This window comes from Nerophis ophidion, linkage group LG08 (genome assembly GCF_033978795.1).
Source record: "Nerophis ophidion isolate RoL-2023_Sa linkage group LG08, RoL_Noph_v1.0, whole genome shotgun sequence".
NCBI classification, from domain to species: domain Eukaryota; kingdom Metazoa; phylum Chordata; class Actinopteri; order Syngnathiformes; family Syngnathidae; genus Nerophis; species Nerophis ophidion.
In genome coordinates this window covers 27,506,311-27,533,616 of record NC_084618.1, presented here as the reverse complement: position 1 = coordinate 27,533,616, position 27,306 = coordinate 27,506,311, and the positions used below count along the sequence as shown (strand labels likewise).

The window sequence follows — 27,306 nt, the reverse complement described above, 5'->3', positions numbered from 1 at the left end:
TCTTTGTCTCTTTTTTTCAACCAAAAATGCGTTGCTCTGATTAGGGAGTACTTGAATTAAAACATTTTTCACAGGGGGTACATCACTGAAAGAAGGTTGAGAACCAGACTGATCTAGTCAATTGTTGCTAGTGTCGTATTGTTATAGCATCAGCCTTATTCCTGTAAGGGACGCTGTTGTGCTGTCTCGCTAAACCACGAAGAAGAAATGCACTTCCGGTCAGCAGTCACAACAGTTGGCTACCTAAGTAGCTAACAAGCACGAATAAAAAATATATATATATTTGTGTAAAAATGGATGTCAGTCAGACCAAACAGGAACACCTTCTCGCTCTAAAAGGTATTTTATGAGTGTCGTCAGAAATGTTTTACGGATAAAGAAGAGTGAGAAGTACGGCGGTAGCGTACTGGTGTTACTTCCTGTTGCAAGCTGCTAAGACGCTAATAATTACAAGCATGTGATTATTACTTGAACATTTTTAGTAGGATTATTACAACGCTATAATTCATGTTTTAATGAAATGGCGTTAGTTAGTGACAACAGTTTTATTTCTGTTCATCTTTAGTTAATATTTTTAACTTCATTTTGCTTGGTTTTTACTGTTTGGAACTTACTAGTAGTTCTCCATCCATTCTTCCATTTTCTACCGCTTATTCCATTTGGGTTCGCGGGGTTATTGGAGCCTATCTCAGCTACAATGGAGCGGAAGGCGGTGTACACCCTGGACAAGTCACCACTTCATCACAGGGCCAACACAGATAGACAGACAACATTCACACACTAGGGCCAATTTAGTGTTGCCAATCAACCTCTCCCCAGGTGCATGTCTTTGGAGGTGGGAAAAAGCCGGAGTACCCGGAGGGAACCCACGCAGTCACGGGGAGAACATGCAAACTCTACACAGAAAGATCCGGAGCCCGGAATTGGACTCAGGACTACTCAGAACCTTCTTACTTCCACCGTGCTGCCAGTTCTCCATCCATCCATCCATTTCCTGCCGCTTGTCCCTTTCGTGGTAGCTGCGTTTCGGGTGGAAGGCGGCGTACGCCCTGGACAAGTCGCCAACTCATCACAGACTAGTAGTTCTCATTAGCGTTAATAAGTGTTAGATTAATGTAGAATTTAGACATATCCTCCAGTTGGAATGAATGACGTGATATTTGTCACACTGAGATGACCTCAGCCCCACACTAATAAAATGTAACGCTTTGTTTTGCAGTGATGCGACTGACCAAACCGACTCTCTTCACAAACCTGCCAGTGACATGTGAAGATCGAGACCTGCCAGGTGATTCAATGTTTTATTGAAAAAAACAAACAAACGGTGAAATACATACCAAAAATGTATTACAGGGTAGGGCTGGGGGATATGGCTCGATATTTTTAAGCCATGTCACGATACACGATATAAATCTTGATATTTTGCCTTAGCCTTCAATTAATACCGGATGCATATTATCACAGCAGTATGATGATTTTATGTGTCTACATTAAAACATTCTTGTTCATACTGCATTAATATGCTAATTTTAAATTTTCATGCAGAGAGGGACACCACAATTAATTCATTTTACCAAAACTGTATTTATTAAACAATTATTAAGCTGTGGCACAAAAATTCATGTCATTTCAAAACAGAAAGTGCAAGATTGTCAGAGACGTTTTTAAAACAAGCTGTTAGTGCACTTTTGTGCATGATGTCACTAAGATGACCTATCAAAACAACACTAAATTAAAGTGCACTTTTTGTACAGAACGCAACTACAATAGTTTAAACCAAATAAAGGGCACTTTTGTGCATGATGTCACACAAGATATTTCAATAACTGTCAAATGAAAATGAGCTGCATAATTTGAATTCAAACGGTTTATGTTCTTCGCTATGTGGTAGGTGCCTGGTGGCGTTATCTCCTTCTGTTGACTAATTTTTTCATATGGTGTTAATCTGGAAATGGTTGCTTTGGCATTTTGTGGGTATGGCACCGAACTAAGATGGTGACATGCAGAATTTCAAGCACTCTTCATTCTCTAGCGGGTGACTTTTCAAATGATGCTACCAATTAGCAGTAGGTGTTACTTTTTGTAGCAACGCTTTTGCCGCATACTTGTTCGTTATCTTCCCGCTTGAAGCCCAAACCACCGGCAGACGATGGACCCTGTGCTGTTTTTCTTAGGAATTAATTCATCTTTCATTTGTTACCAGATTGGCACCTTCTTTCTCTTGTATTACCATTCGCACCACTCCGCTACCATCACAGCTAATGTTACCCATGCTGCTACCTTTCTGCTCCGCGAGGGCGTGTGACGCGACGATGCGCTTGTTTTAAGTCTCCGTGAGAAAAGCCTGTAGTGTAATGCCCGCAGCTAAAAGCAACTGCATGAGAACTAGAGCTGCGAATCTTTGGGTGTCACACGATTCGATTCAATATCGATTCTTGGGGTTGCCATCCGATTATATATCGATTTTTTTCAATTCAACGCGATTCTCGATCCAAAAACGATATTTTTCAGATTCAAAATGATTCTGTATTGATTCAATACATAGGATTTCAGCAGGATCTACCCCAGTCTGCTGACATGCTAGCAGAGTAGTAGATTGAAAAAAAAAAAAAAAAGCTTTTATAATTGTAAAGAACAATGTTTTATCAACTGATTGCAATAATGTAAATTTGTTTTAACTATTAAACGAACCAAAAATACGACTTGTTTTGTCTTTGTGAAAACATTGGACACAGTGTGTTGTGAGATGCGATGCAGGTGTAAGCCACTGTGACGTAATATTTTTGTTCTTTTTTTTTTATTTTTATAAATGTCTAATGATAATGTCAATGAGGGATTTTTAATCACTGCTATGTTGAAATTATAACTAATATTGATACTGTTGTTGATAATATTCATTTTTGTTTCACTACTTTTGGTTTGTTCTGTGTCGTGTTTGTGTCTCCTTTCAATTGCTCTGTTTATTGCAGTTCTGAGTGTTGCTGGGTCAGGTTTGGTTTTGGAATTGGATTGCATTGTTATGGTATTGCTGTGTATTGTTTTGTTGGATTGATAAAAAAAAAAAAAGCTTTTTTTTTTTTTTTTTAAATGAAAATCGATTCTGAATCGCACAACGTGAGAATCGCGATTCAAATTCGAATCGATTTTTTCCCACACCCCTAGTGAGAACGTATACTCGAATATCACGATGTAGTCATTTTCTATATTGGACAGGAACAAACCCCCGACATATCGAGTATATCGATATATTGCCCAGCCCTACTAAAGGGTATCAGCAAGGATTGTCTCTACTAAATGTGTGTTCCTTAGACTTCTAACGCCGTGTTTGGGTTCACAGGTGGCTTGTTTGGTGAGCTCATGCGGGAAGACCCGTCCACGATCAAAGGCGCTGAGGGATTTTTAATCACTGCTATGCTGAAATTATAACTAATATTGATACTGTTGTTGATAATATTCATTTTTATTTCACTACTTTTGGTTTGTTCTGTGTCGTGTTTGTGTCTCCTTTCAATTGCTCTGTTTATTGCAGTTCTGAGTGTTGCTGGGTCAGGTTTGGTTTTGGAATTGGATTGCATTGTTATGGTATTGCTGTGTATTGTTTTGTTGGATTGATAAAAAAAAAAAAAAGCTTTTTTTTTTTTTTTTTTAAATGAAAATCGATTCTGAATCGCACAACGTGAGAATCGCGATTCAAATATGAATCGATTTTTTCCCACACCCCTAGTGAGAACGTTTACTCGAATATCACGATGTAGTCATTTTCTATATTGGACAGGAACAAACCCCCGACATATCGAGTATATCGATATATTGCCCAGCCCTACTAAAGGGTATCAGCAAGGATTGTCTCTACTAAATGTGTGTTCCTTAGACTTCTAACGCCGTGTTTGGGTTCACAGGTGGCTTGTTTGGTGAGCTCATGCGGGAAGACCCGTCCACGATCAAAGGCGCTGAGGGATTTTTAATCACTGCTATGCTGAAATTATAACTAATATTGATACTGTTGTTGATAATATTCATTTTTATTTCACTACTTTTGGTTTGTTCTGTGTCGTGTTTGTGTCTCCTTTCAATTGCTCTGTTTATTGCAGTTCTAAGTGTTGCTGGGTCAGGTTTGGTTTTGGAATTGGATTGCATTGTTACGGTATTGCTGTGTATTGTTTTGTTGGATTGATTAAAAAAAAAATCAATAAAAAAAAAAAAAAGAGAATCGATTCTGAATCGCACAACGTGAGAAACGGGATTCGTGTTCGAATCGATTTTTTTCCCACACCCCTAGTGAGAACGTATACTCGAATATCACGATATAGTCATTTTCTATATCGCACAGAAACAAACCCCCGATATATCGAGTATATCGATATCGACATATCGCCCTGCCCTACTACAGGGTATCAGCAAGGATTGTCTCTACTAATTGTGTGTTCCTTAAACTTCTCACATCGTGTTTGGGTTCACAGGTGGCTTGTTTGGTGAGCTCATGCGGGACGACCCGTCCACGATCAAAGGCACTGAGACGTTGATGCTGGGCGAGATGCTAACGCTACCTCAGAACTTTGGGTTCGTCTCGTCTCTCTTCAGCAATCGGCAAGTTGGCGTGCCATCAGACTTTTCCTCCATTTTTCAGGAACATTTTCCTCGGTGAGACCTTCTCCAGTTACATCAGCGTGCACAACGACAGCAATCAGGTGGTCAAGGACATCCTGGTCAAGGTATTGCCGCTGCTTTCTTCCCCCCTGTTGAACCTCTCTCTCAGCGCTTTGTGCTCCTCCTCAGGCTGACCTCCAGACCAGCTCGCAAAGACTAAACCTGTCGGCGTCCAACTCAGCCATGACCGAACTTAAACCTGAATGCTGCATCGATGACGTCATCCACCACGAAGTTAAAGAGATCGGAACACACATGTGCGTTTTTCCCCTTCCTTTATTGTTACTGATCATTTTGAGGTAGGAGTGGGCGATACGGCCTAAAATCTGTATCACGATATATGTTGCAGCCTCCTGTGAAAACAATATGTATCACAATATATCATCCATCCATCCATTTTCTACTGCTTGTCCCGTACAGTGTCGCGGGGGATGCTGCAGCATATGTAAATGATAATAGAAGCATTTCAAAATGAGACACAAATGCTCCTACTGCTGTAAAATATTGCATCAATTGCAGTTGTATTGTTTTCTTAAAATTATATGAATTTACTTTCTAATTTACTGTTAATTAGAGGACTGGGGACGGCGTGGCGCAGTGGGAGAGTGGCCGTGTGCTACCCGAGGGTCCCTGGTTCAATCCCCACCTAGTACCAACCTCATCACGTCCGTTGTGTACTGAGCAAGACACTTCACCCTTGCTCAGTACAGCTGGGTGCTGGTTAGCGCCTTGCATGGCAGCTCCCTCCATCAGTGTGTGAATGTGGAAGTAGTGTCAAAGCGCTTTGAGTACCTTGAAGGTAGAAAAGCGCTATACAAGTACAACTCATTTATCATTTAATATCTGGTTACTTTTTTCTTAGGGATGCAACTAACAACTACCAGGATTTTGATAGTCGACAGGTCATTGACTATCGTCACCATTAGTTGTCAAGTTGCATTATAAAGCGTACAGCTATTTAATAGTTACATTTTTTTCATCGACTTTTAAATGCAGCTTAAAGGGGAACTCCACTTTTTGGGGACTCAATCCTTTTAAGAGACAAGAAGACAAAAGGTTTAAACATAAAAGTCGGCTCGTTCTCGTTGGTTGTTATTTTTTTGTACCCCGTAGAACAACCAAACTGTAGCGACATTTTTATTGTTAGAGTGAACACTGAGGAACTATTTTTCTAGCATTGTAACACATCGGCGTGCTTCGGTATTAGCCGTTGAAACTAATTACGGCAAGAAATAAGTTTGCTTCTACGTCAGCACAAAACGCATTCGAGTTTGTAATGCACAACACTGCAATACAACCCCGATCTGTACTGAGTCAAAAACATTAACAATCATATTACAATATCCGTTAAGTATTATTTCATGTTATGTTTGTACTGAACTAGCCAGACAGCGTATGTACTGTCGTTGTAATACCACGCATGACGTGCTGCGTGTAGCATGATCAATATTAAGTGTGACTCACTCGATGGACTTTTTAGTCCAGCTGGCCAAGGACATTTTTTCCCAGTTATAACAGTTAAGCACTCCATTTATGTCGAAATAGCTTGTCTTCAAGTTTCATACTTTGCAGCTTTGATTCACTTTCACCTCACTCCCTCGGCTTTCGTTTTCTCCAACGTCTCATTCTTCCTATGTACTGGCTTCTAGAAGCAGTAGTTCATCCTCCGTATAATCAGCTTCAAAAAGATACGGTTGTGAATCCTCATTTGTCCAAAAAATAGTCGTCTTCGTTGTTACCAAATGTTCCATGATGAGAACACACCCGCGTGTTTGTATCCGGAAAGGGTTGTTGACAGAAGTTCCAAAGACCAAAATACGGTAAATATTGTACATATTACATATGGTTATGATCATATCTGTTACTACATTATACTGTATATATACTTGCACTGTGTATATAAAACATTGATGGAGGGTTTTGAAGTTGTTTTACAGGGCTTTGAAGGCTACTACGGTGACTACCATTAGCCGCATCTTTCAAGTGTTTTTTTTTAATCATCTTTAATATAAAATTAAAAAAAGACATATGTTATTGTCTCTCAAAATGATTGTGAAAAAAAAGCAACATTCCACAAAAAGTTCCGTTCCCTTCTCAGTTATTTTAGGCATTTGTTCACCAACAACAAAGATGACTAATTCATTCATAAACATTTATTTATACTGTATTTTGTGCTGCTCACTAGGCTGTTACAAAAATGTAAATGACTAATAAAATATTGTCAATTTGAAAGAAAGAAAAAAGAAGTGCTAAAAAATTATTTAAAAAAAAAATATTAACAATGTTTATATTTTTAGAAAGCAGTTAAAATAGCAGCAATAAAAACAAACAACTAAAATCCAAATCTATTACTTCCTCAAAAAGAAAACAGGCATTTTGGGATGATGTGGTTAAAAAGCTGCACACTTGTATATTATTTATTATTGATTAACTCCTGGCAGTTTTGGCACTCTCGCAGACTCAATATATAGGATTGTATCATTGATTAATTCTTCACAAGTTAGTTATCTTTTAGATTGTATGTTTAAACTTCTGTTACCACCGCTGTGTGTGTGTTATCGTGCCTTTTTTAAATTGCATTGTAAATAGATGCTGCTTTAAAAGGTACTTGAATTAATGGAAACTAAGTTTAGCTGTTTGACTTCGGATAAAATGCTAGTTATTTTTCACACAGCTTTGTTTCACACCTGTTTGCTAGCTAGCAAGGTACAAGTTAACATTGTAACCGAGGTTGAGTCCGCCTCCTCCCTTCCGACGTCCGACATCATGCCTCCGCTTTAAATGCTCCCGTATCACAGAAGTACTGCCATAAATACAAGGTGCGCTTTTCAAAATGAGCAAGGTATTCATGTTTTAAACAAGAATAGGAGGAAATGTTTTCACACTTCAAAATGTTTTCACTCCGAAAAACATTACGAGTGAAGACATTTTGAAGTGTGTACCCCGCCCGGACAAAAACACCATGATGATGTAAAGACAAATATAATTGTAGGCCACAAATTCAAATAATCGTTGCACCCCTCTTTTCTGTTGTGACATGGTTTTATCTACACATCCGTTTAAATATAATAAGTGCTTATTTTTCTCTCTTTTGGACACTTTAGTTTTGGTCGATACTACAAATACAAAGTTGTTGCATGGGCGGTATAGTTGATACCAATGCTAATACTTCAAATTTTGAAATCATTGAATGATTGAAATTTTGATCACAATTATAATCAAACAAAACACAGGATGGCGGTGTAACAATATAATTTGTTTAAATTAATTCCTGTTATTGGCTCGGATTTAAATCCCTTGGTTTTTGCCCTTAAAGTCCTCCTGTGTCTAAGGACTTATTTCCTGAGTTTGTAAACAATAACAAAGATGAAAAAATATTTTTGGGATGATAAAAAATATAGATATAATCCCTATAGTAAACAAATACTATACTATCCTTACTGCTGATATTTGTATCAATTTACCTGCCTTTGTTTACATTCAAAAGCTCTAGCTTTTGGTTAGCATATTATTCTACTAGGGCTGGGCCATATGTACGAAAAAGTATATCTCGATATATTTTTACTTAAACTCAATATTTGATATCTCGATATATTTAACAGTGAAAGTATACATATGAAAATATTCATTTGAAATTGAAGTGAATAGCAACTGTACTGTAAACAGTCAAGGGAACTTTTATTAACCCAGTTAGTCAAGATGGTCATTAACAGCACGGAAAATAAACTGTTTAAGTAGCACAGAATTACATAACATAAATAAAATGGAAAAATATTCTTTCTACGTAAAATAAATAACATAGCTGTGCAAATAATATAACATGTATCAAACTCAGATAAAAGAAAATACATTTGCAGGCAGGCACTGTTTAAGTCCCAGTCAACAATGTATTGGACTGTCACACATGTACGATTCTGGTCCGCACCAAGTAAGTGACTTGACATAATTGCTGAATTTCCCCCAGGGATCAATAAGGTACTTTCTATTCTATTCTATTCTATAATTGTGCGGATGATCTTCCTTACTAACACATACATTTTTGGCAGCATTTCTCGTGTAAAATATGCACGGCTTGGCAACTCGAGAACAGTTTTGATTTGGGCTTACATGGTGAACAACACAAATTAATGTTTTATCCAGGCGCATACATTTGTCCAAATCAATGCTCCCTCTTAATTGTTCATGTGTGTGAGCAAACGCAAAAACTCCCTGAGCATTCAGTAAAGCGCATGTGAGCAACATCAGACCTGCACCCTATGGCCACACCAGCAGCACTCCTGTCCCAAAGCTGACTAAATAACAAGTTAAATGTTTTATTTTAATAATCAAATGACAACAGTCATTTTCATTACATTTGTTTCTTATATAAGTGATTTGTCCCACTTAAATAAATACATAACAAATACAATCTTGTTTTTCGTGAGCTGTGTGCTGAGACAGGCTCCAACACCACCCGTGACCCCGAAAGGGACAAGTGGTAGAAAATGGATGGATGGATATGCGCTATAGTGTTTGTCTAGGTGGGGGTCCAGATTTGGAAATAATTTGTACCCCTTTCGGAGATCACATTTAGTCCCGCTTAATAAATATTTGTATTAGCATTTCTGTAATCTAGTAACAGCATTCCATGATTAATATTCATACGACAATTTAAAATTTTTAATACATGACAGTAGAATAAGCACATCTGTTTGGGTAGTCATAGTGTAACAATCTGGAATTGACACTTTGTGTGGTGTTGGAGTAATCCCGACCTTTTGTGTGGCCGTAAATCCATCACTGGTGGTGCGTCTGTTGGTGCAAGTAAGAGAGAAAGAGAACGGCTGTTGTCGATATGACAGATGACAAATAATTTACACGGCAGATAATGACCAGTTTGGATAGATAGAAGTTCTTTTTTTTTTTTACTAGGTTTTTTGTTGTGGTTACGGCCGACAAACAGTTTTGCTCAATAAAGTGACGGATGGAATTCCTACTCTCTTTAAACCGTCTGTACAGACGTCATAATTTCAACAGTGTTGACGAACATTATTTTCTCTGTTGGCCACTTGTTAATCACAGTTGCGTTGCAAAAGCATACCGAACATATCGTTATCTGTTTATTGTGTTTGTAGTTCAGATGGGATTTGATTTTGTGCGCTGCATAGATTTGCTGTGCGCAGAGGGCGTGTGAGCAATGCGCAATTGCGCAGGTGCGCACTAACTTTACCCATGCCGCAACCTCTCTGCTTGGCGAGGACGTACGATGTTGCGCGCGCGACAGTATGTGACACATGTAACAAAGTGCGCTTGTTTTATTTCTCTGTAAGGAGAGACAAGAAAGAGTGAGAAAAGCCTGTAGTGTAATGCCCGCAGCTAAAAGCAACTGTGTGAGAACATATACTCGAATACTCACAAAATAGTAATTTTATACATCGCACAGAGACAAACATGGAGTATATTCTATGTATTGCCCAACCCTACCTTCTACAGTGTGAAGTGTGGCATGTTTAGCTAGTCCTCATCCTCCAGTGATAATAAAACAAGTTTATTTGCTGCAATGATGGTGAGGATTGCTGACTTAGCGAGAATGCGACATTGCGTTGAGGACGCGTTTGTTCGCTTGTTGGTGTCAAGTTTGCAGGACACAGCTGGAATGTGTCATCAACATAGATTATCACAGTATGACCATAGTATTAAAAGCTCTATCATTGACTAAATTTCTATCTTCTATATTGCGCGGCCCGAGTCTGAGTGCCCCTGAGAGGGCCGCTAAAAATATGTGTTTCTCAGCTGTGGTCCGAATGGGCCGCGGCCGTACTCAGTTGTAATACACTTTTCCACCACTTGCGGCAGTAATGACAACATCAAACAGAAGAAGTCTGGAGTTAAGTCATAGAGACGTTTCTTAAGGGCAAAAAGTATATATAAATAAATAAATAAATGGGTTGTACTTGTATAGCGCTTTTCTACCTTCAAGGTACTCAAAGCACTTTGACATTACTTCCACATTTACCCATTCACACACACATTCACACACTGATGGAGGGAGCTGCCATGCAAGGCGCCAACCAGCACCCATCAGGAGCAAGGGTGAAGTGTCTTGCTCAGGACACAACGGACGTGACGAGGTTGGTTCTAGGTGGGATTTGAACCAGTGACCCTCGGGTTGCGCACGGCCACTGCGCCACGCCGTCCCTTATAAAATGGTGAAGCTTAATTTTCATTTTCACTTTTTTAATTATTGAAAGGTTATTAAAGAAACATATACAATCTTATTATCTATTATTATTTTAGTTGTAATTTCTTTATTTTAGCACTGCGTAACTGAGTTTTGTATTCGTTTTTTGAGTCCCTTTTTTGCAGTATATTTGATTCCTATTTATTTTTGTAATCAGCCTGACCTAAGCCTTGATAATAATCTTTGTGATTAATGCATGCTTTCTGGGCAGGGGTTAGTGCATGTGCCTCACAATACGTAGGTCCGGAGCAGTCCTGAGTTCAATCCCGGGCTCGTGATCTTTCTGTGTGGAGTTTGCATGTTTCCCCGTGACTGCTTGGGTTCCCTCCGGGTACTCCGTCTTCCTCCCACTGCCAAAAACATGCACCTGTGGATAGGTTGATTGGCAACACTAAATGTGCCCTATTGTGTGAATGTGAGTGTGAATGTTGTCTATCTGTGTTGGCCCTGCGATGAGGTGGCGACTTGTCCAGGGTGTACCCCGCCTTCCGCCCAAATGCAGCTGAGATAGGCTCCAGCACCCCCCATGATCCCAAAAGGGACAAGCGGTAGAAAATGGATTGATGGATGGACATGCTTTCTGACCATTTGACTTCAGTGTGGGTACGAGAACAGCCAGATGTCCTGTGGGATGCATTGTGGTTATCCACGACCATGCCTTTGTTTTTTTATGGTGTCACTCTGCGTTCTATAACATTATGCATGGCGACTAATGTCTTTTTGCAGCCTGGTTTGCGCCGTCAGCTACACCACACAGTTCGGGGAGAAGCTCTACTTTCGCAAGTTCTTCAAATTCCAGGTGAGGGCGGAGCTTAGCGTTGTCATTAGAGGAGACGTGAGACATGTCACAGCAGACTGGACGTTGAGCTGGCTTTCACTTGTTTGTTATGGTGGCGGGAGAGCAATGGAGACGTTCAGCTTGCACTCTATCTTCAATCAGGTCCTGAAGCCCCTGGATGTGAAGACAAAGTTCTACAACGCAGAGGTAGGTTAGCGCGTCATCATGTTTGTCAGTAGATAGCTTCCATGAACGGTCTCCACCCGGGGAACCCTGCTCCCCCATGTTGATGGGCCAAAGTGGAGATGCAAGGTTCTTCTGGTCGATGACCTTCAGTAGAACATTCATGGTCATCATCTTTGGCATGTGTTCATTTTGTCTTTTATTTTCTCCATTAGAGTGACCTCAGTTCTGTGGTAATGCTCTTATGTTCTCATCGCTTCTTCTCTGCACAAACGACAACAGTGGAAGTGTTAGTAGCATTAGCATGATTAGCATTCAAATGTTCCAACATATGAAGCGACATGTTTGTCTTTGACGTCAACCTTCCACAGTTGTTATTTTGTCCTTCCTGTCGACACGCCTGCTCGCCACTTCCTCCCGCATGGGTATGCTTGTTGTGTGTGCGTGTGTGTGTGTGTGTGTGTGTGTGTGTGTGTGTGTGTGTGTGTGTTTATTTGATTTGATTCACGAGTAGGGATGGGTACCGTTCACAATTGAACCGATACGATACCGATTCCCCGGTGCGCAACGCTACCAATTTTTGTGTTAATAAGTACTACCGTATTTCCTTGAATAGCCGCTCGGGCGCTAATTAATTTAAAACCTCTTTTCACTCCTGCGCTTATTCAAGGCATGCGGTAAAAGTAAGCAAGTGCTAATAATTTTAAAACCTCTTCTCACCCCTGCGCTTACCAATGGCATGCGGTAAAATATTGAATGCGATCAAATAAAAAAATTATTAAAAACATTTCTGCGGCCGCGGCCTGGTGGTTGGGGAACACTGCTCTACAACATGTCATCACGCCCACCTTTACACCATGCTATCTATCTGCGTGCCGGCCGGACGCAAGCAATTCGCTTCTTCTCATACGAGATTGCAATGCATACTTGGTCAATAGCCATACCTTTTACACTGATGGTTGTGATATAAACAACTTTAACACTCTTACTAATATGCGCCAAACTCTGTGAACCCACACCAAACACATTTCTAGAGAACATCGGCTCTGTAACACGTTATAAACGCAACATAAAAATTACCCAGAATGCCATGCATCCATTAGTCTTGGCTATATTATACACGCCCCCCCGGTTTGGTGCTAGCGGGGGGTATAATATAGCCAAGAGTCATAGATGCATGGCATTCTGGGTAAGTGTTATGTTGCATTTATAATGTGTTACAGGGCCGATGTTCTCCCGAAATGTGTTTGGTGTGGGTTCACAGAGTGTGGCGCATATTAGTAAGAGTGGTAAAGTTGTTTTATATCACAACCATCAGTGTGATCTGTATAGTTGTGGAACAAGACCCGTGGTTTACACATAGTAAAAGCAAAAAAACTCCTCCGCCATTTTGAAAAAGACGACAGGGAAAGCGTCACTCGTGACATCACGAATTTGACCCAGCGGTAAAAGTAAGCATGCGCAAATAAATTTGGGGAGCGAGTTTGACCCAGCAGTAATTCAAGGCAGGCGCATATTACATGCCCGGCGGCAATTCAAGGAAATACGGTAAATATTTTTGATAATAACATCTCATTTTTTATTGCAACATTGAATAATGCGCTATTTGTGATGTCCAGTTGTTATATTTTGTTTTATCATTTCATTTCTGAGTCTGATTTGACAATATGACAATTGCAGAAGTTAGATGGCAGTAGGGGTGTTGGCGAGTCAGTTCAGTCTTGGCTCTCTGTTGCCGTGCCCTACAAAGTGTTAATACTGGAAGTATTGTACTAATTGCCCACCAGCTGTTTGATTGTAACTAGAGATGTCTGGTAATACAGGACTGCCAACATTATTGGCCGATTAATGCTTTAAAATGTGATATCGGAAATTATCGGTATCAGTTTCAAAAAGTAAAATTTATGACTTTTTAAAACGCCGCTGTACGGAGTGGTACAGAAGAAGTACAGAACGCCAATAAACCTTAAAGGCACTGCGTTCGCGTGCCGTCCCAGTCACATAATATCAAGGGCTTTTCACACACACAAGTGAATGCAAGGCATATTTGGTCAACAGCCATTCAGGTCACACTGAGGGTGGCTGTATAAACAACTTTAACACTGTTACAAATATGCGCCACACTGTGAATCCACACCAAACAAGAATGACAAACATGTTTCGAGAGAACATCCGCACCGTAACACAACATAAACACAACAGAACAAATACCCAGAAGCCCTTGCAGCACTAACTCCTCCGGGATGCTACAATATACACCCCCGCCCACCTCAACCTCCTCATGCTTTCTCAGGGACAGCACGTCCCAAATTCCAAGCTGCTGTGTTGAGGCATGCTAAAAAAAATAATGCACTTTGTGACTTCAATAATAAATATGGCAGTGCCATGTTGGCATTTTTTTCCATAACTTGAGTTGATTTATTTTGGAAAACCTTTTTACATTGTTTAATGCATCCAGCGGGGCATCACAACAAAATTAGGTATAATAATGTGTTAATTCCACGACTGTATATATTGGTATCGGTTGATATCAGAATTGGTAATTAAGAGTTGGACAATATCAGAATATCGGATATTGGCAAAAAAGCCATTGTCGGACATCTCTAATTGTAACGTGCGTCCTAGTTGTAGTTCTCATTAACAAATTTAAAGGTGTTGAAATCGCTAATGCTAATCAGTAGCATCTCAGTAGCAAAGCCAATGTACAGTATATTAGCATCAAGCTAGCGCATTTATGGAAAAGTGGAGCTTACTTAACTTACGTTGGAGTCTTTTTTTCAGTCAATTCTTAGTTGGCATTGAAAATTGCAATATTACTTAGAGGTAGTTTGGCTGAGTCCGCTCTCAATGCCTCTGGAGTGATTGCCTAAATGCAATGTCGGCAAACGGGTGTGGCGTCATGCAAAACATGGCACTGTTGGATTTTACGTGAATCGGTAGAACCGGCGGGATTCGGTCGGTGCCAAAAAAGTACCAGATTCAGTACCCATTCCTATTCACATGACAATTAAAAATTGTGTGGTTAAGATTCCAATCACAGTCATCATGTTATGAAGCAATTAAGAAGCAATGAAGGGGGCGGGGCCAGGCTGGCTGCGCATGGTGGTCTCTTTGGATGCGTTGAATGGCGGCATGAACTAATCTGGGCTGCTTTCGCTCAGCGTCAACTCCAGTTTTAGTTGACCACAAAGAACCCCAAAGACCACTAGAAAAGAGTGGAACATCTGACTTGTGTTGCCAGGGGCTGTTTAAACTTCTTCATCACCTCACTCATTTTAACCTCCCACGCCCAAACTTGACCGTCTTATACATACTGATCACTAATTAGAATATCTTTCCTAAAAAAGTCTTATTCCCCACAGCTACAGTCATGGCCAAAAGTTTACATACACTTGTGAAGGACATAATATCATGGCTATCATGAGTTTGTCAAAAAACATTCTTAAAGTTTGGTTCTTTTATGAATTTAATATGGATATACTGAAAATGTGACCAAATCTGATGGGTCAAAAGTATACATACAGCAATGTCAAGCATGGTGGTGGTAGTATTATGCTCTAGGCCTGTATTGCTGCCAATGGAACTGGTGCTTTACAGAGAATAAATGTGACAATGAAAAAGGAAGATTACCTCCAAATTCTTTAGGATAACCTAAAATCATCAGCCCGGAGTTTGGGTCTTGGGCGCAATTGGGTGTTCCAACAAGACAATGACCCAAACACACGTCAAAAGTGGTCAAGTAATGGTTAAATCAGGCTAGAATGAAGGTTTTAGAAAGGTCTTCCCAAAGTCCTGACTTGAACACGTGGACAGTGCTGAAGAAACAAGTCCATGTCAGAAAAAACAACAAATTTAGCTGAACTGCACCAATTTTGTCAAGAGGAGTGGTCAAAGATTCAACCAGAAGCTTGTGGATGGCTACCAAAAGCGCCTTATTGCAGTGAAACTTGCCAAGGGACATGTAACCAAATGTTAACATTGCTGTATGTATACTTTTGACCCAGCAGATTTGGTCACGTTTTCAGTAGACCCATAATAAATTCATAAAAGAACCAAACTTAATGAATGTTTTTCGTGACCAAAAAGTATGTGCTCCAATTCCTCTATCAAAAAAAAAAAAAAATCAAGAGTTGTAGAAGTTATTGGAAACTCAAGACAGCCATGACATTATGTTCTTTACAAGTGTACGTAAACTTTTGACCACGACTGTATATATATTTGTGTGTATATATACATAATAAATACAAAATAAGGACATATACCTTTTACTTGGCGCAATAAGATCAAAATTTGGGGCATCTTGATGCAACTTTTTTACTCCTTATACGATACCAATATAGGAGCCTTGAGTATTGGCCAATACTGATATTATTCTGACACGATATCAGCACAAATCATACAAGCTTGTATTATTTTGCAGTGTGTATGTCGGAAAAGTCTTAATCAAGTGGATATACTCAGAGAACAATTGTAGGTATGGCAGATTTATGCTTTTGAAGTGGATCGCAAGTTTTTCGTTGTCCTAATTAGTCATTTTAATAATAGGAGAGAAAAAAGAGAATTGTAGGTATGAAAATCACTTACTTATTATCCATTGGATTGGAGGTGGCAACACTTCCCACGACCCCGAGAGGGACAAGCAGTATAAAATTGATGGATGGGCTTCCTGTTTAACAGAGGCACTGCCTATAGGAAACAATACAAGAGGGCACAACTGATACCACAATCTGTAGAGAGAGTATGGACCATAGACATCTTATAAGTTGAGGCAGTATCGACCACTACTGCCTACTGGTGCTGACGAGATGCAGGGCCGCCATCTTGGAGTGGTGATCCGCTCCATTCAGAGCAATACATTTGGCAGCGCATTTAATTCATCTTACCTCACTGAATACCACTGATTTTCACACGCTTTTTTTTTTGTAATACATGTAGCTATGATAAAGGACACATGTTTTGGTGTGTTTTATTATTCATAGTTTGCTTAACAGTAAGAGAATATTCTTATATGATATAAGTCAGTGGTTCTCAACCTTTTTTCAGTGATGTACCCCTTTTGAACATTTTTTTAATTCAAGTACCCCCTAATCAGAGCAAAGCATTTTGGTTGAAAAAAATAGATAAAGAAGTAAAATACAGCACTATGTTATCAGTTTCTGATTTAATAAATTGTATAATGGTGCAAAATATTGCTCATTTGTAGTGGTCTTTGTTGAACTATTTGGGAAAAAAAGATATAAAAACAACTAAAAACTTATTGAAAAATAAACAAGTGATTCAATTATAAATAAAAAATTCTACACATAGCAGTAATCATCAACTTAAAGTGCCCTCTTTGGGGATTGTAATAGAGATCAATCTGGATTCATGAACTTAATTCTAAACATTTCTTCACAAAAAAATAAATCTTTAACATCAATATTTATGGAACATGTCCACAAAAAATTTAGCTGTCAACACTGAATATTGCATTGTTGCATTTCTTTTCACAGTTTATGAACTTACATTCATATTTTTTTGAAGTATTATTCAATGAATATATATTTATAAAGGATTATTGAATTGTTGCTATTTTTAAAATATTTTTTAAAGATCTCCCGTACCCCTTGGCATACCAGCAAGTAGTCCCAGGGGTACGCGTACGCCCATTTGAGAACCACTGCTATAAGTGACCAGACGTCCGAGATCAAAACTGGGAATATAATCCCAGAGAAGGGGAAAAGAAACGGTCAGATGTTTTTAAGTTCAAGAAACAATACGATTAGGTTATATATACATGCGTATAATCTTACATTAAAAGTGTATGAATACATTAGATATCTATATATCTTAGGTACCTATAGATTGTATCTCTGTTGCTGGAGCAGCAGAGAGTTTATTCTGTCTTGACACTTTGTATTGATATTTAGTATGACATTCTTCCCTTAAATGATAATGTTTACAGTGATTGTTTTATATGTATTTTTTATGCATGTCACTTTGGATAAAAGCGCCAAATACTTAAACATAAACACCTGAAAGTCTTTATATCAGCTAAAATCACCAATCTGTTTCACTGGATTCAGAATAAAACCAAAATCTGTATTCAAATATGACATTTTTAAATTTAATTAATTTCATTGACAAGCTATTCTATTATGGTCATTCTCTTGTTTGCTAGCGGCTACGATTTCAGTACTATTGAAGCTCTTTGCTCCTTCTCAACTCTGTGGTAATATTCTTTTCACAAAATAAAACCAATAGTACGTTAATGTATAAATTTTACTTTTGAAAAGTAATCCCCCGATTCCTATTTTCAACAGTCCGCTCATTTGAGCAGGAAAATGCTGAACAACATCTTTGTTTTCTAACTGTCAACTGTCAGTTTAGGGTGCTCGTCGGCTCCCTATCACCACTTCAAGATGGCGGCCGAATTTCTCGCGTCACAGCAGCCAATGTTGCGTCTACTTATAAGATGTCAATGGTATGGACAACTCGTTTCAGAGTTTGTCCCAAACATGGCGCCCTGTAGTCTCGTTAGGGTTTTTTTGACCAATCACAGAGAGTATGGCCGGACAATCTCTTAAATGATTGGTCAAAAGCCCCTCAGGTGACGACAGGGCGCCATGTTAGGGACCAACTCTCAATACCAGAACACACATGGCGTCTGTAAGGCCGTCGGCTTAAAAAAGAGGACAAAGTAAGTTCTTAATAATGAAATGCCTCCTTTTTGTAAACAAAGTCTCCTGCTTCACCAATTCCTTACCCCCAAGAGATACTAATTATTAACTTTGCTTCAAATAACGCGAATGTAGTTCATCTTCATCAGGATAAATCAGAATCAGAAATACTTTATTAATCCCCGAGGGGAAAATTAAATTTTCAGCACAATCCCATTCAAGATCAGACAAAAATTACAGGGAGACAGAACAGGATCTTCAACTTCCGGCGCCCCTTACAAAAATGTTAAGATACAGGTACACAATGGTAAGGACAAAAAAATCGGTCTGAGCCTGAGCCCCTAGAGAGAGGGTCCAGACTGAGGCCGAGGGAAAACACAACTCATAGCCATAGCACACATCCCTCTTACATGTGTGTAAGAGGGAAACATCAGAGAACACAAATTGACGAGAGTCTGTTTTAAATACAAAATTGTGCGGAGTAAAGCTTTGGGCGTGCAAGGGTTAAACATCCTAACCCGCCCCCTGCCAGCACGTTGACCCTCTCCCCCCCTCTGAGGTGACTTGTTGTCACGGCAGACAGACGAGGTGTTCCTGGAGGCTCAGATCCAGAACATCACCACGTCCCCCATGTTCATGGAGAAGGTGTCCCTGGAGCCTTCCATGATGTACAACGTGAGCGAGCTCAACACGGTCACCCTCCAAGACCAAGGGTACGTGTGTCTGACGTGGAACACCGCGCGGGGTCAAAGGTCAGCCTGACTCCTCTGCGTCCTACCAGGGTGTCGACGTTTGGGAAGATGTCCTACCTGCAGCCCATGGACACACGGCAGTACCTCTACTGCTTGAAGCCCAAGCCCGAGTACGCCGAAAAGGCCGGCGTCATCAAGGGCGTGACGGTGATCGGGAAGCTGGACATCGTGTGGAAGACCAACCTGGGGGAGAGAGGACGGCTGCAGACCAGCCAGCTGCAGAGAATGGTGCTGTTAGCATGCCTGTTAGCAAATTGTCACGAGAATAACACACGTCGTACGGTCTCCCAGGCTCCGGGCTACGGAGACATCCGACTGTCCATGGAGACCATTCCTGACACGGTGAACCTGGAAGAACCATTCGACATCAGCTGTAAAATCACAAACTGCAGGTCAGTGAGCGCCTGCGCATCGACGGTTCAGCTTTGATTGATTGAGACTTTTATTAGTAGATTGCACAGTAATGTACATATTCCGTACAAATGACCACTAATAGGTAACACCCGAGTAAGTTTTTCAACTTGTTTAAGTCGGGGTCCACGTTAATCAATTCATGGTATAAATACAAACCCCGTTTCCATATGAGTTGGGAAATTGTGTTGGATGTAAATATAAACGAAATACAATGATTTGCACATCATTTTCAACCTATATTCAATTGAATGCACTACAAAGACAACATATTTGATGTTCAAACTGATAATTTATTTATTTATTTTTTGCAAATAATCATTAACTTTAGAATTTGATGCCTTAGAATTTGATGCCAGGAACACGTGACAAAGAAGTTGGGAATAGTAGCAATAAATACTGATAAAGTTGAGAAATTCTCATCAAACACTTATTTGAAACATCCCACAGGTGTGCAGGCTAATTGGGAACAGGGGGGTGCCAAAATTGGGTGTAAAAGCAGCTTCCATGCAATGCTAAGTTTTTCACAAACAAGGATGGGGCGAGGGTCACCAATTTATAAGCAAATTGTCAAACAGTTTTAGAACAACATTTGTCAATGACCTATTGCAAGGAATTTTGGTATTTTAGCATCTACGGTCTGTAAAATCATCAAAAGGTTCAGAGAATCTGGAGAAATCACTGCACGTAAGCGACGATATTACAGACCATTTATCCCTCATGCGGTACTGCATCAAAAAAAGACATCGCTGTGTAAAGGATATCACCACATGGGCTCAGGATCACTTCATAAAACCACTGTCAGTAACTAAAGTTGGTCTCTACATCTGTAAGTGCAAGTTAAAACTGTGCTATGAGAAGCAAAACCCATTTATCAACAACACCAAGGAACGTCGCTGGCTTCGCTGGGCCAGAGCTCATCTACGATGGACTGATGCAAAGTGGAAAGGTGTTCTGTGGTCTGTCGAGTCCACATTTGAAATTATATTTGGAAACTGTGGACGTGGTGTCCTCCGGAACAAAGAGGAAAATAACCATCCGGATTGTTTTAGGCCCAAAGTTCAAAAGCCAGCATCTGTGATGGTATGGGGCTGTATTAGTGCCCAAGGCATGGGTAACTTACACATCTGTGAAGGCACCATTTTTGCTGAATGGTCCATACAGGTTTTGGAGCAACATATGTGGTCATCCAAGCAACGTTAGCATGAACGCCCCTGCTTATTTCAGCAAGACAACGCCAAGCCACGTGTTACAACAGCTTGGTTTCGTAGTTAAAGAGTCTGGGTACTTTCCTGGCCAGCCTGCAATCCAGACCTGTCTCCCATCGAAAATTTGTGGCGCATTATGAAGCGTAAAGTACGATGGCAGAGACCCCGGACTGTTGAACTACTAAAGCTTTGCATAAAACAAGAATGGGAAATAATTCCACTTTCAAAGCTTCAACAATTAGTTTCCTCAGTTCCCAAACGTTTATTGAGTGTTGTTAAAAGAAAAGGTGATGTAAAACAGTGGTGAACATGCCCTTTCCCAACTACTTTGGCACATGTTGCAGCCATGAAATTCTAACTTAATTATTATATGCAAAAAAAATAAAGTTTGAGTTTGAACATCAAATATCTTGTCTTTGTAGCATATTCAACTGAATATGGGTTGAAAAGGATTTGCAAATCATTGTATTCTGTTTGTATTTACATCTAACACAATTTCCCAACTCATATGGAAATAGGGTTTGTATATACTATCAGCATAATACAGTCCTCACACAAGTTAATCATCAGAGTATATACATTGAATTATTTACATTATTTACAATCCGGGGGGTGGGTTAGGTTGGGTTGCTATCAGCATACTTCAGTCATCAACAATTATATCATCTGAGAAATGGACATTGAAACAGTGTAGGTCTGACTTCGTAGGATATGTACAGCGAGCAGTGAACATAGTGAGCTCAGAAAGCAAAAGAACAAGTATTTACATTCGATTATTTACAATCCGGGGATGTGGAGGGGGAGGGTGTGTTTCGGGTTGTAATTTCCTGGCGGTATACTTTTAGTGCGGTTTTGAAGGAGGGTAGAGATGCACTTTCTTTTACACCTGTTGGGAGAGCATTCCATATTGATGTGGCATAGAAAGACAATGAGTTCAGACCTCTGTTAGATCGGAATCTGGGTTTGACTTGGTTTGTGGAGCTCCTCCTGGTGTTGTGGTTATGGCGGTCATTGACGTTATTGCGTGTGTTGCAGCGAAAGGACCATGGACCTGGTTCTTGACATGTGCAACACGTCTTGCATACACTGGTGCGGCGTGTCGGGCCGAGCCTTGGGGAAGCTCAACCCCGCCGCCTCGCTCTCCCTCCCGCTAACGCTGCTGTCGTCCATGCAGGGACTGCAGGTACACATCTTTATTCCACTTTGCACCTCTAACTGTTAGCATGCTAACATTATGATACTAACTTTTTATTACATTTTGCTGCCATACACCTCAGTCATATAACTTTGTACGTGACACATGCAAAAATTAGCATGCTAACTTCTTTAGCAAATTTTGCCGATGTACACCTAGAGTCATATATCTTGGTGTGTGACACATGGTAACTGTAAACATGCTAACAATAAGATGCTAACTTTCTAGCCAATTTTGCCAATGTACAGCCTAAATTCATCTAACTTGGTACGTGACACGCGGTAACTGGTAGCATGCTAATGTTAACATGATAGCCTGCTAACATTAGCGTGCTAACTGTCTAAGCCAATTTTTTAGCTGTACATCTCCAGAATAATATAACTTGGTACTCGACGCATGCTAACATTAACATAGTAATGTTAGCATGCTAACTTTGTTAGCCAATATTTCCACCATACACTTCAGTCATATTATTTGATACGTGACAAATGCTCAAATGTAAACATGTCAACAATAGCATGCTAGCATTAACATGCTAACTTTTTTTAACCAATTCAGCCGATGCACACCTTAGTCTCATAACTTGGTACGTGACACAGGGTAACTGTTTGCATGATAGCATGCTAACTTTAGCGTGCTACCTTTTAAGGCAATGTTTCAGGCATACACTTCAGTCATTTAACTTGGTACTTGACCATGCTAATTGTTAGCATGGTAATAATTGTATCCAGTTTTCCGGTGTACACCTTAGAATAATATCACATGTACATGACCAGAGTTGGGTTGGTTATTGAAAACCGGTAACTAGTTACAGTTACTAGTTACTTTACTTCAAAAATAACTCAGTTACTTACACCAAAAAGTAATGTGTTACTGTGAAAAGTAACTATTTAGTTACTTCTTTTTTTAATTTTATTTAAGGCTCTTATAATGCCCTTTTAGCCTTCATTTCAGTACTATTATTGCACTGGAGAATAATACAATCTGTTGATCAACTTGACATGCATTTGGATCATTCAACTCTGCTAAGCCATGTGATCTCTATACAACACACAAAGACAAAGGTATGTTTTAAAGGCCTACTGAAACCCACTACTACCCACCACGCAGTCTGATAGTTTATGTATCAATGATGGAATATTAACATTGCAACACATGCCAATACAGAATTTTAGTTTACTAAATTGCAATTTTAAATTTCCCGGGAGTTTTTTCTTGAAAACGTCGCGTAATGATGACGTGTACGCTTGACGTCACGGGCTGTTAGGAAGTATGAGCGCTGCGCACACACACAGCTAAAAGTCGTCTGCTTTAACGGCATAATTACACAGTATTTTGGAGATCTGTGTTGCTGAATCTTTTGCAATTTGTTCAATCAATATTGGAGGAGCCAAAGTAGAAAAGTGGAGTTGGGAGGCTTTAGCCTTTAGCCACACAAACACGGAGGTGAAACTTTACTATGGATCAGAGCGGACATGGATCCCAACCGAATGTCAACCAACAGGTTTCAGTGAGAAAATTGTGGTTAAAAAGTCGCTTCTTACTGGATTTCAGCTGAGCTTGTGCCGCCCATTAAGCTGTCATAGACTTCCCTGAGAGACTGCGCGTCAACAACCGGCCGTGGACGTACACTTCCGACTATCAGGTACTGTTAAACTCACTAAAACACTAGCAACACAATAGAAAGATAAGGGATTTCCCAGAATTATCCTAGTAAATGTCTCTAAAAACATATGAATCCGTCTCAATGCAATCGTGTTTTGTTTTTTTCTAGTCCGTCGCTATCAATATCCTTAAACGTGGATCTTTCATCCTTGCTCAAATTAATGGGGAAATTGTCGTTTTCTCTGTCCGAATTGCTGTTTTTGTTGGGGGCTCCCATTAAAATCAATGTGAATATGTGAGGAGCCATCAACATGTGACGTCATCGTCTGTGACTTCCGATAGAGGCAGGGCTTTTCTCTTAGCACCGAAAGTTGCGAACTTTATCGTGGATGTTCTCTACTAAATCCTTTCAGCAAAAATATGGCAATATCGTGAAATGATCAAGTATAACACATAGAATGGACCTGCTATCCCCGTTTGAATAAGAAAATCTAATTTCAGTAGGCCTTTAAAGGGCCAATTTCATTTGGGCCAGAACAAATTGACAAAACTATTTAAAATAGAGGCAGCATAACATACATTAGTTACAAACCGCATAATAACATGTCACAACATAGCTGTAAACCAGGCTTCACCCAAGGATGGCACACATCACGTGATTATATGTCATGTCACTATATGCAGCACACATACTTCTATACACACGCCTTACCAGGCGTTTTTTTCTCTCAAGGAATTGTGAAATAAAATCATATATTCATGACATCAACACTACTGAAGCCCAGAACACTCTACACATTTCCCCATTTTTAGGTTAGAGAAAAGGAAAAATTGGCCAGGTCCACTAGGATCCCTCTTTATGTTTGTGAACTTCATAGTCTATATATACATTTAGAGTGATGTGATAATCAAACACTCTAGAAGTCTGGAATGAAAGAGTATATAAGAGAATTGACAGTGTGTGTGTACCTTCAGTGATGAATGATGAGCACAGGCAGAGTTTTGAGTGTTTTCTTTAGCTTGTTTTCCATGTTTATGTACTCACTGTCCACTGTGTCCAGCTGCCTGAAAGCGGGTGACTCCACTGTAGAAATAGCCTGCATGTCTTCTAGCACACACACTGCAATGGCTCTATCAATGTTGTCCTTGCAAGCAGTCCCTCCGTTAAAATCCAGCCGCTGTGTGTCTCTCTTTACTAGCTTGGACGAAGCATGTTGTTTTAGTAGGTGTTTCAGCAGATTTGAATTGCTGTTTTTTGGTAGAAGATAGGATCTTAGGTCCAAGACACAACTTACATTTAACTAAAATGTTCTTTTCTTTTTGCTCGTCAAAAGAAAAGTAGTGAGATCATCTCCAGGTTAAGAAACTCGGCTTCGGCTTTGGCATGTCTTGTTAGTAAACACAGATCCCTCCCCCCGCCCCACACACACACACCCACACAGAGCTCGGGCGCGCCTCTTCCTCTTAACACAGGAACAGTCAAAAGAATGACACCGCAGCAATAAAACACACTCAGATCTTTTCAGTTTCTAGCCGATACTATATACAAAATAACGTAAAATAACGCAGGAACGCATCATGTAGTAACGGTAACTGAGTTACTGAATATAAAAAATAACGCGTTAGACTACTAGTTCCCGCCGAAAATAACGGTGTTACTTTGTAAAGCTTTAGTCCCAACAACACTGGACGTGACACATGGTAACTGTTGGCATACTAAAGGCCTACTGAAATTAGATTTTATTATTTAAACGGGGAAAGCAGGTCCATTCTATGTGTCATACTTGATGATTTCGCGATATTGCCATATTTTTGCTGAAAGGATTTAGTAGAGAACATCCACGATAAAGTTCGCAACTGGAGAAAAGCCCTGCCTCTACCGGAAGTCGCAGACGATGATGTCACGTGTTGATGGCTCCTCATATATTCACATTGATTTTAATGGGAGCCTCCAACAAAAAGTGCTATTCGGACCGAGAAAACAACAATTTCCACATTAATTTGAGCGAGGATGAAAGATTTGTGTTTGAGGAAATTGATAGCGACGGACTAGAAAAAAAAACAAGTTAAAAAAAAAAACGCGATTGCATTGAGACGGATTCATATGTTTTTAGACACATTTACTAGGATAATTCTGGGAAATCCCTTATCTTTCTATTGTGTTGCTAGTGTTTTAGTAAGTTTAACAGTACCTGATAGTCGGAAGTGTACGTTTACGGCCGGGTGTCGACGCGCAGTGTCTCAGGGAAGTCGACAGCAGCTGTATAGGCGGCACAAGCTCAGCTGATATCCGGTAAGAAGCGACTTTTTAACCACAATTTTCTCACCGAAACCTGCAGGTTGACATTCGGTTGGGATCCATGTCCGCTCTGATCCATAGTAAAGTTTCACCTCTGTGAATTTTAAACAAGGAATCACCGTGTGTTTGTGTGGCTAAAGGCTAAAGCTTCCTAACTCCGTCTTTCTCCTTTGACTTCTCCAATATTAATTGAAGAAATTGCAAAAGATTCAGCAACACATATCTCCAAAATACTGTGTAATTATGCCGTTAAAGCAAACGACTTTTAGCTGTGTGTGTGTGCAGCGCTCATATCCCTAACAGCCCGTGACGTCAAGCGTACGCGTCATCATTACGCGACGTTTTCAGGAAAAAACTTCCGGGAAATTTAAAATTGCAATTTAGTAAACTAAAAAGGCCGTATTGGCATGTGTTGCAATGTTAATATTCCATCATTGATTGATATACAAACTATCAGACTGTGTGGTGGTGGGTTTCAGTAGGCCTTTAATGTTACTTAGACTTAGACTTCCTTTTATTGTCATTCAAATTCGAACTTTGCAGTACAGATAAGAACAACATTTTGTTGCATTAACTCATGGTAGTGCAGGATAAAAGAGCACTGCGAACTTTTTAGGCAAATTTTTCGGCTGTTGCTAACAATAGCATACTAAGTTTTTAAGCTAATTTTTTTAAGCTTCACCCTAGGAGTCATATAACTTGGTAATTAACACACTCTGACTTAATATTAGCATGCTAACAGTTAGCATGTGTCACACACCCACTAAGTTACTGTACATAAGTGAGGTGTACAGTGGCAGAATTAACTCAAAGAAATGTGTCGTGTGTGTGTGTAAACAGTAGTAAAGCTGTCCGTCACATCACATTGTTGTTTTATTTCAGAGCATTTCTGGCCTGAGACTGACGGACTCGTTTCTAAAGAGGACGTATGAGTACGACGACGTGGCTCAAGTGTGTGTGGTGTGTCCGAATAACGGCCACCTTTCTTAGCTCCTTTTTTAGCACTTTTTTTTTTTTTTTTTTTTTAAAGATGCTAACGGACCAATTGTGGACCTCGCAATGCAACACTTAATGAGGACGACGCTGGCTGGGTTTTAGCTTGCAAATGAATGTGAATAATGTTGAAAAGAATGATGTACATGTGAATAAATGTTAATAAAATCTGTATGAATCATGTTAAGAAGCCTATTGATATGTTGTGTGCTTAGGAAAACAACTCAAGTATTTTAGGACTTTTTGACCAACTATTAATTGCTATTTCTCTCATCAGATGGTGTACCTAATGAAGTGGCCAGTGTGTGCAACCCATTTCCTGTGACAGATATCCAATGAAGATGACAGAAGAGAAC

General features: G+C 39.8%; 1 protein-coding gene across 2 annotated transcripts; it reads left to right on the top strand.

The window, feature by feature from the left end:
* The first annotated feature begins 178 nt into the window (after positions 1-178).
* Positions 179-27,140, top strand: trappc13 (trafficking protein particle complex subunit 13). Of its 2 annotated transcripts, XM_061908175.1 has the most exons (13): positions 179-339; positions 1,220-1,288; positions 4,461-4,560; positions 4,628-4,712; positions 4,777-4,904; positions 11,594-11,666; positions 11,808-11,852; positions 12,044-12,061; positions 19,067-19,200; positions 19,269-19,467; positions 19,531-19,631; positions 21,894-22,041; positions 26,840-27,140. In XM_061908175.1, the coding sequence occupies exons 1-13, from the start codon at positions 294-296 to the stop codon at positions 26,945-26,947; spliced, it is 1,254 nt and encodes a 417-aa protein (XP_061764159.1). In that variant the 5' UTR covers positions 179-293; the 3' UTR covers positions 26,948-27,140. The 2 variants fall into 2 exon arrangements, with proteins under 2 accessions (XP_061764159.1, XP_061764160.1); XM_061908176.1 differs by lacking the exon at positions 12,044-12,061.
* Positions 27,141-27,306: the final 166 nt, after the last annotated feature.

Excerpts from the sequence above, each read along its gene's own strand:
- trappc13 (XM_061908175.1), top strand. The coding sequence starts at position 294 with ATGGATGTCAGTCAGACCAAACAGGAACACCTTCTCGCTCTAAAAG. Across the intron at positions 11,667-11,807 it reads GCAAGTTCTTCAAATTCCAG|GTCCTGAAGCCCCTGGATGT; the intron begins GTGAGGGCGGAG and ends ATCTTCAATCAG. Across the intron at positions 19,201-19,268 it reads GTCACCCTCCAAGACCAAGG|GGTGTCGACGTTTGGGAAGA; the intron begins GTACGTGTGTCT and ends GCGTCCTACCAG.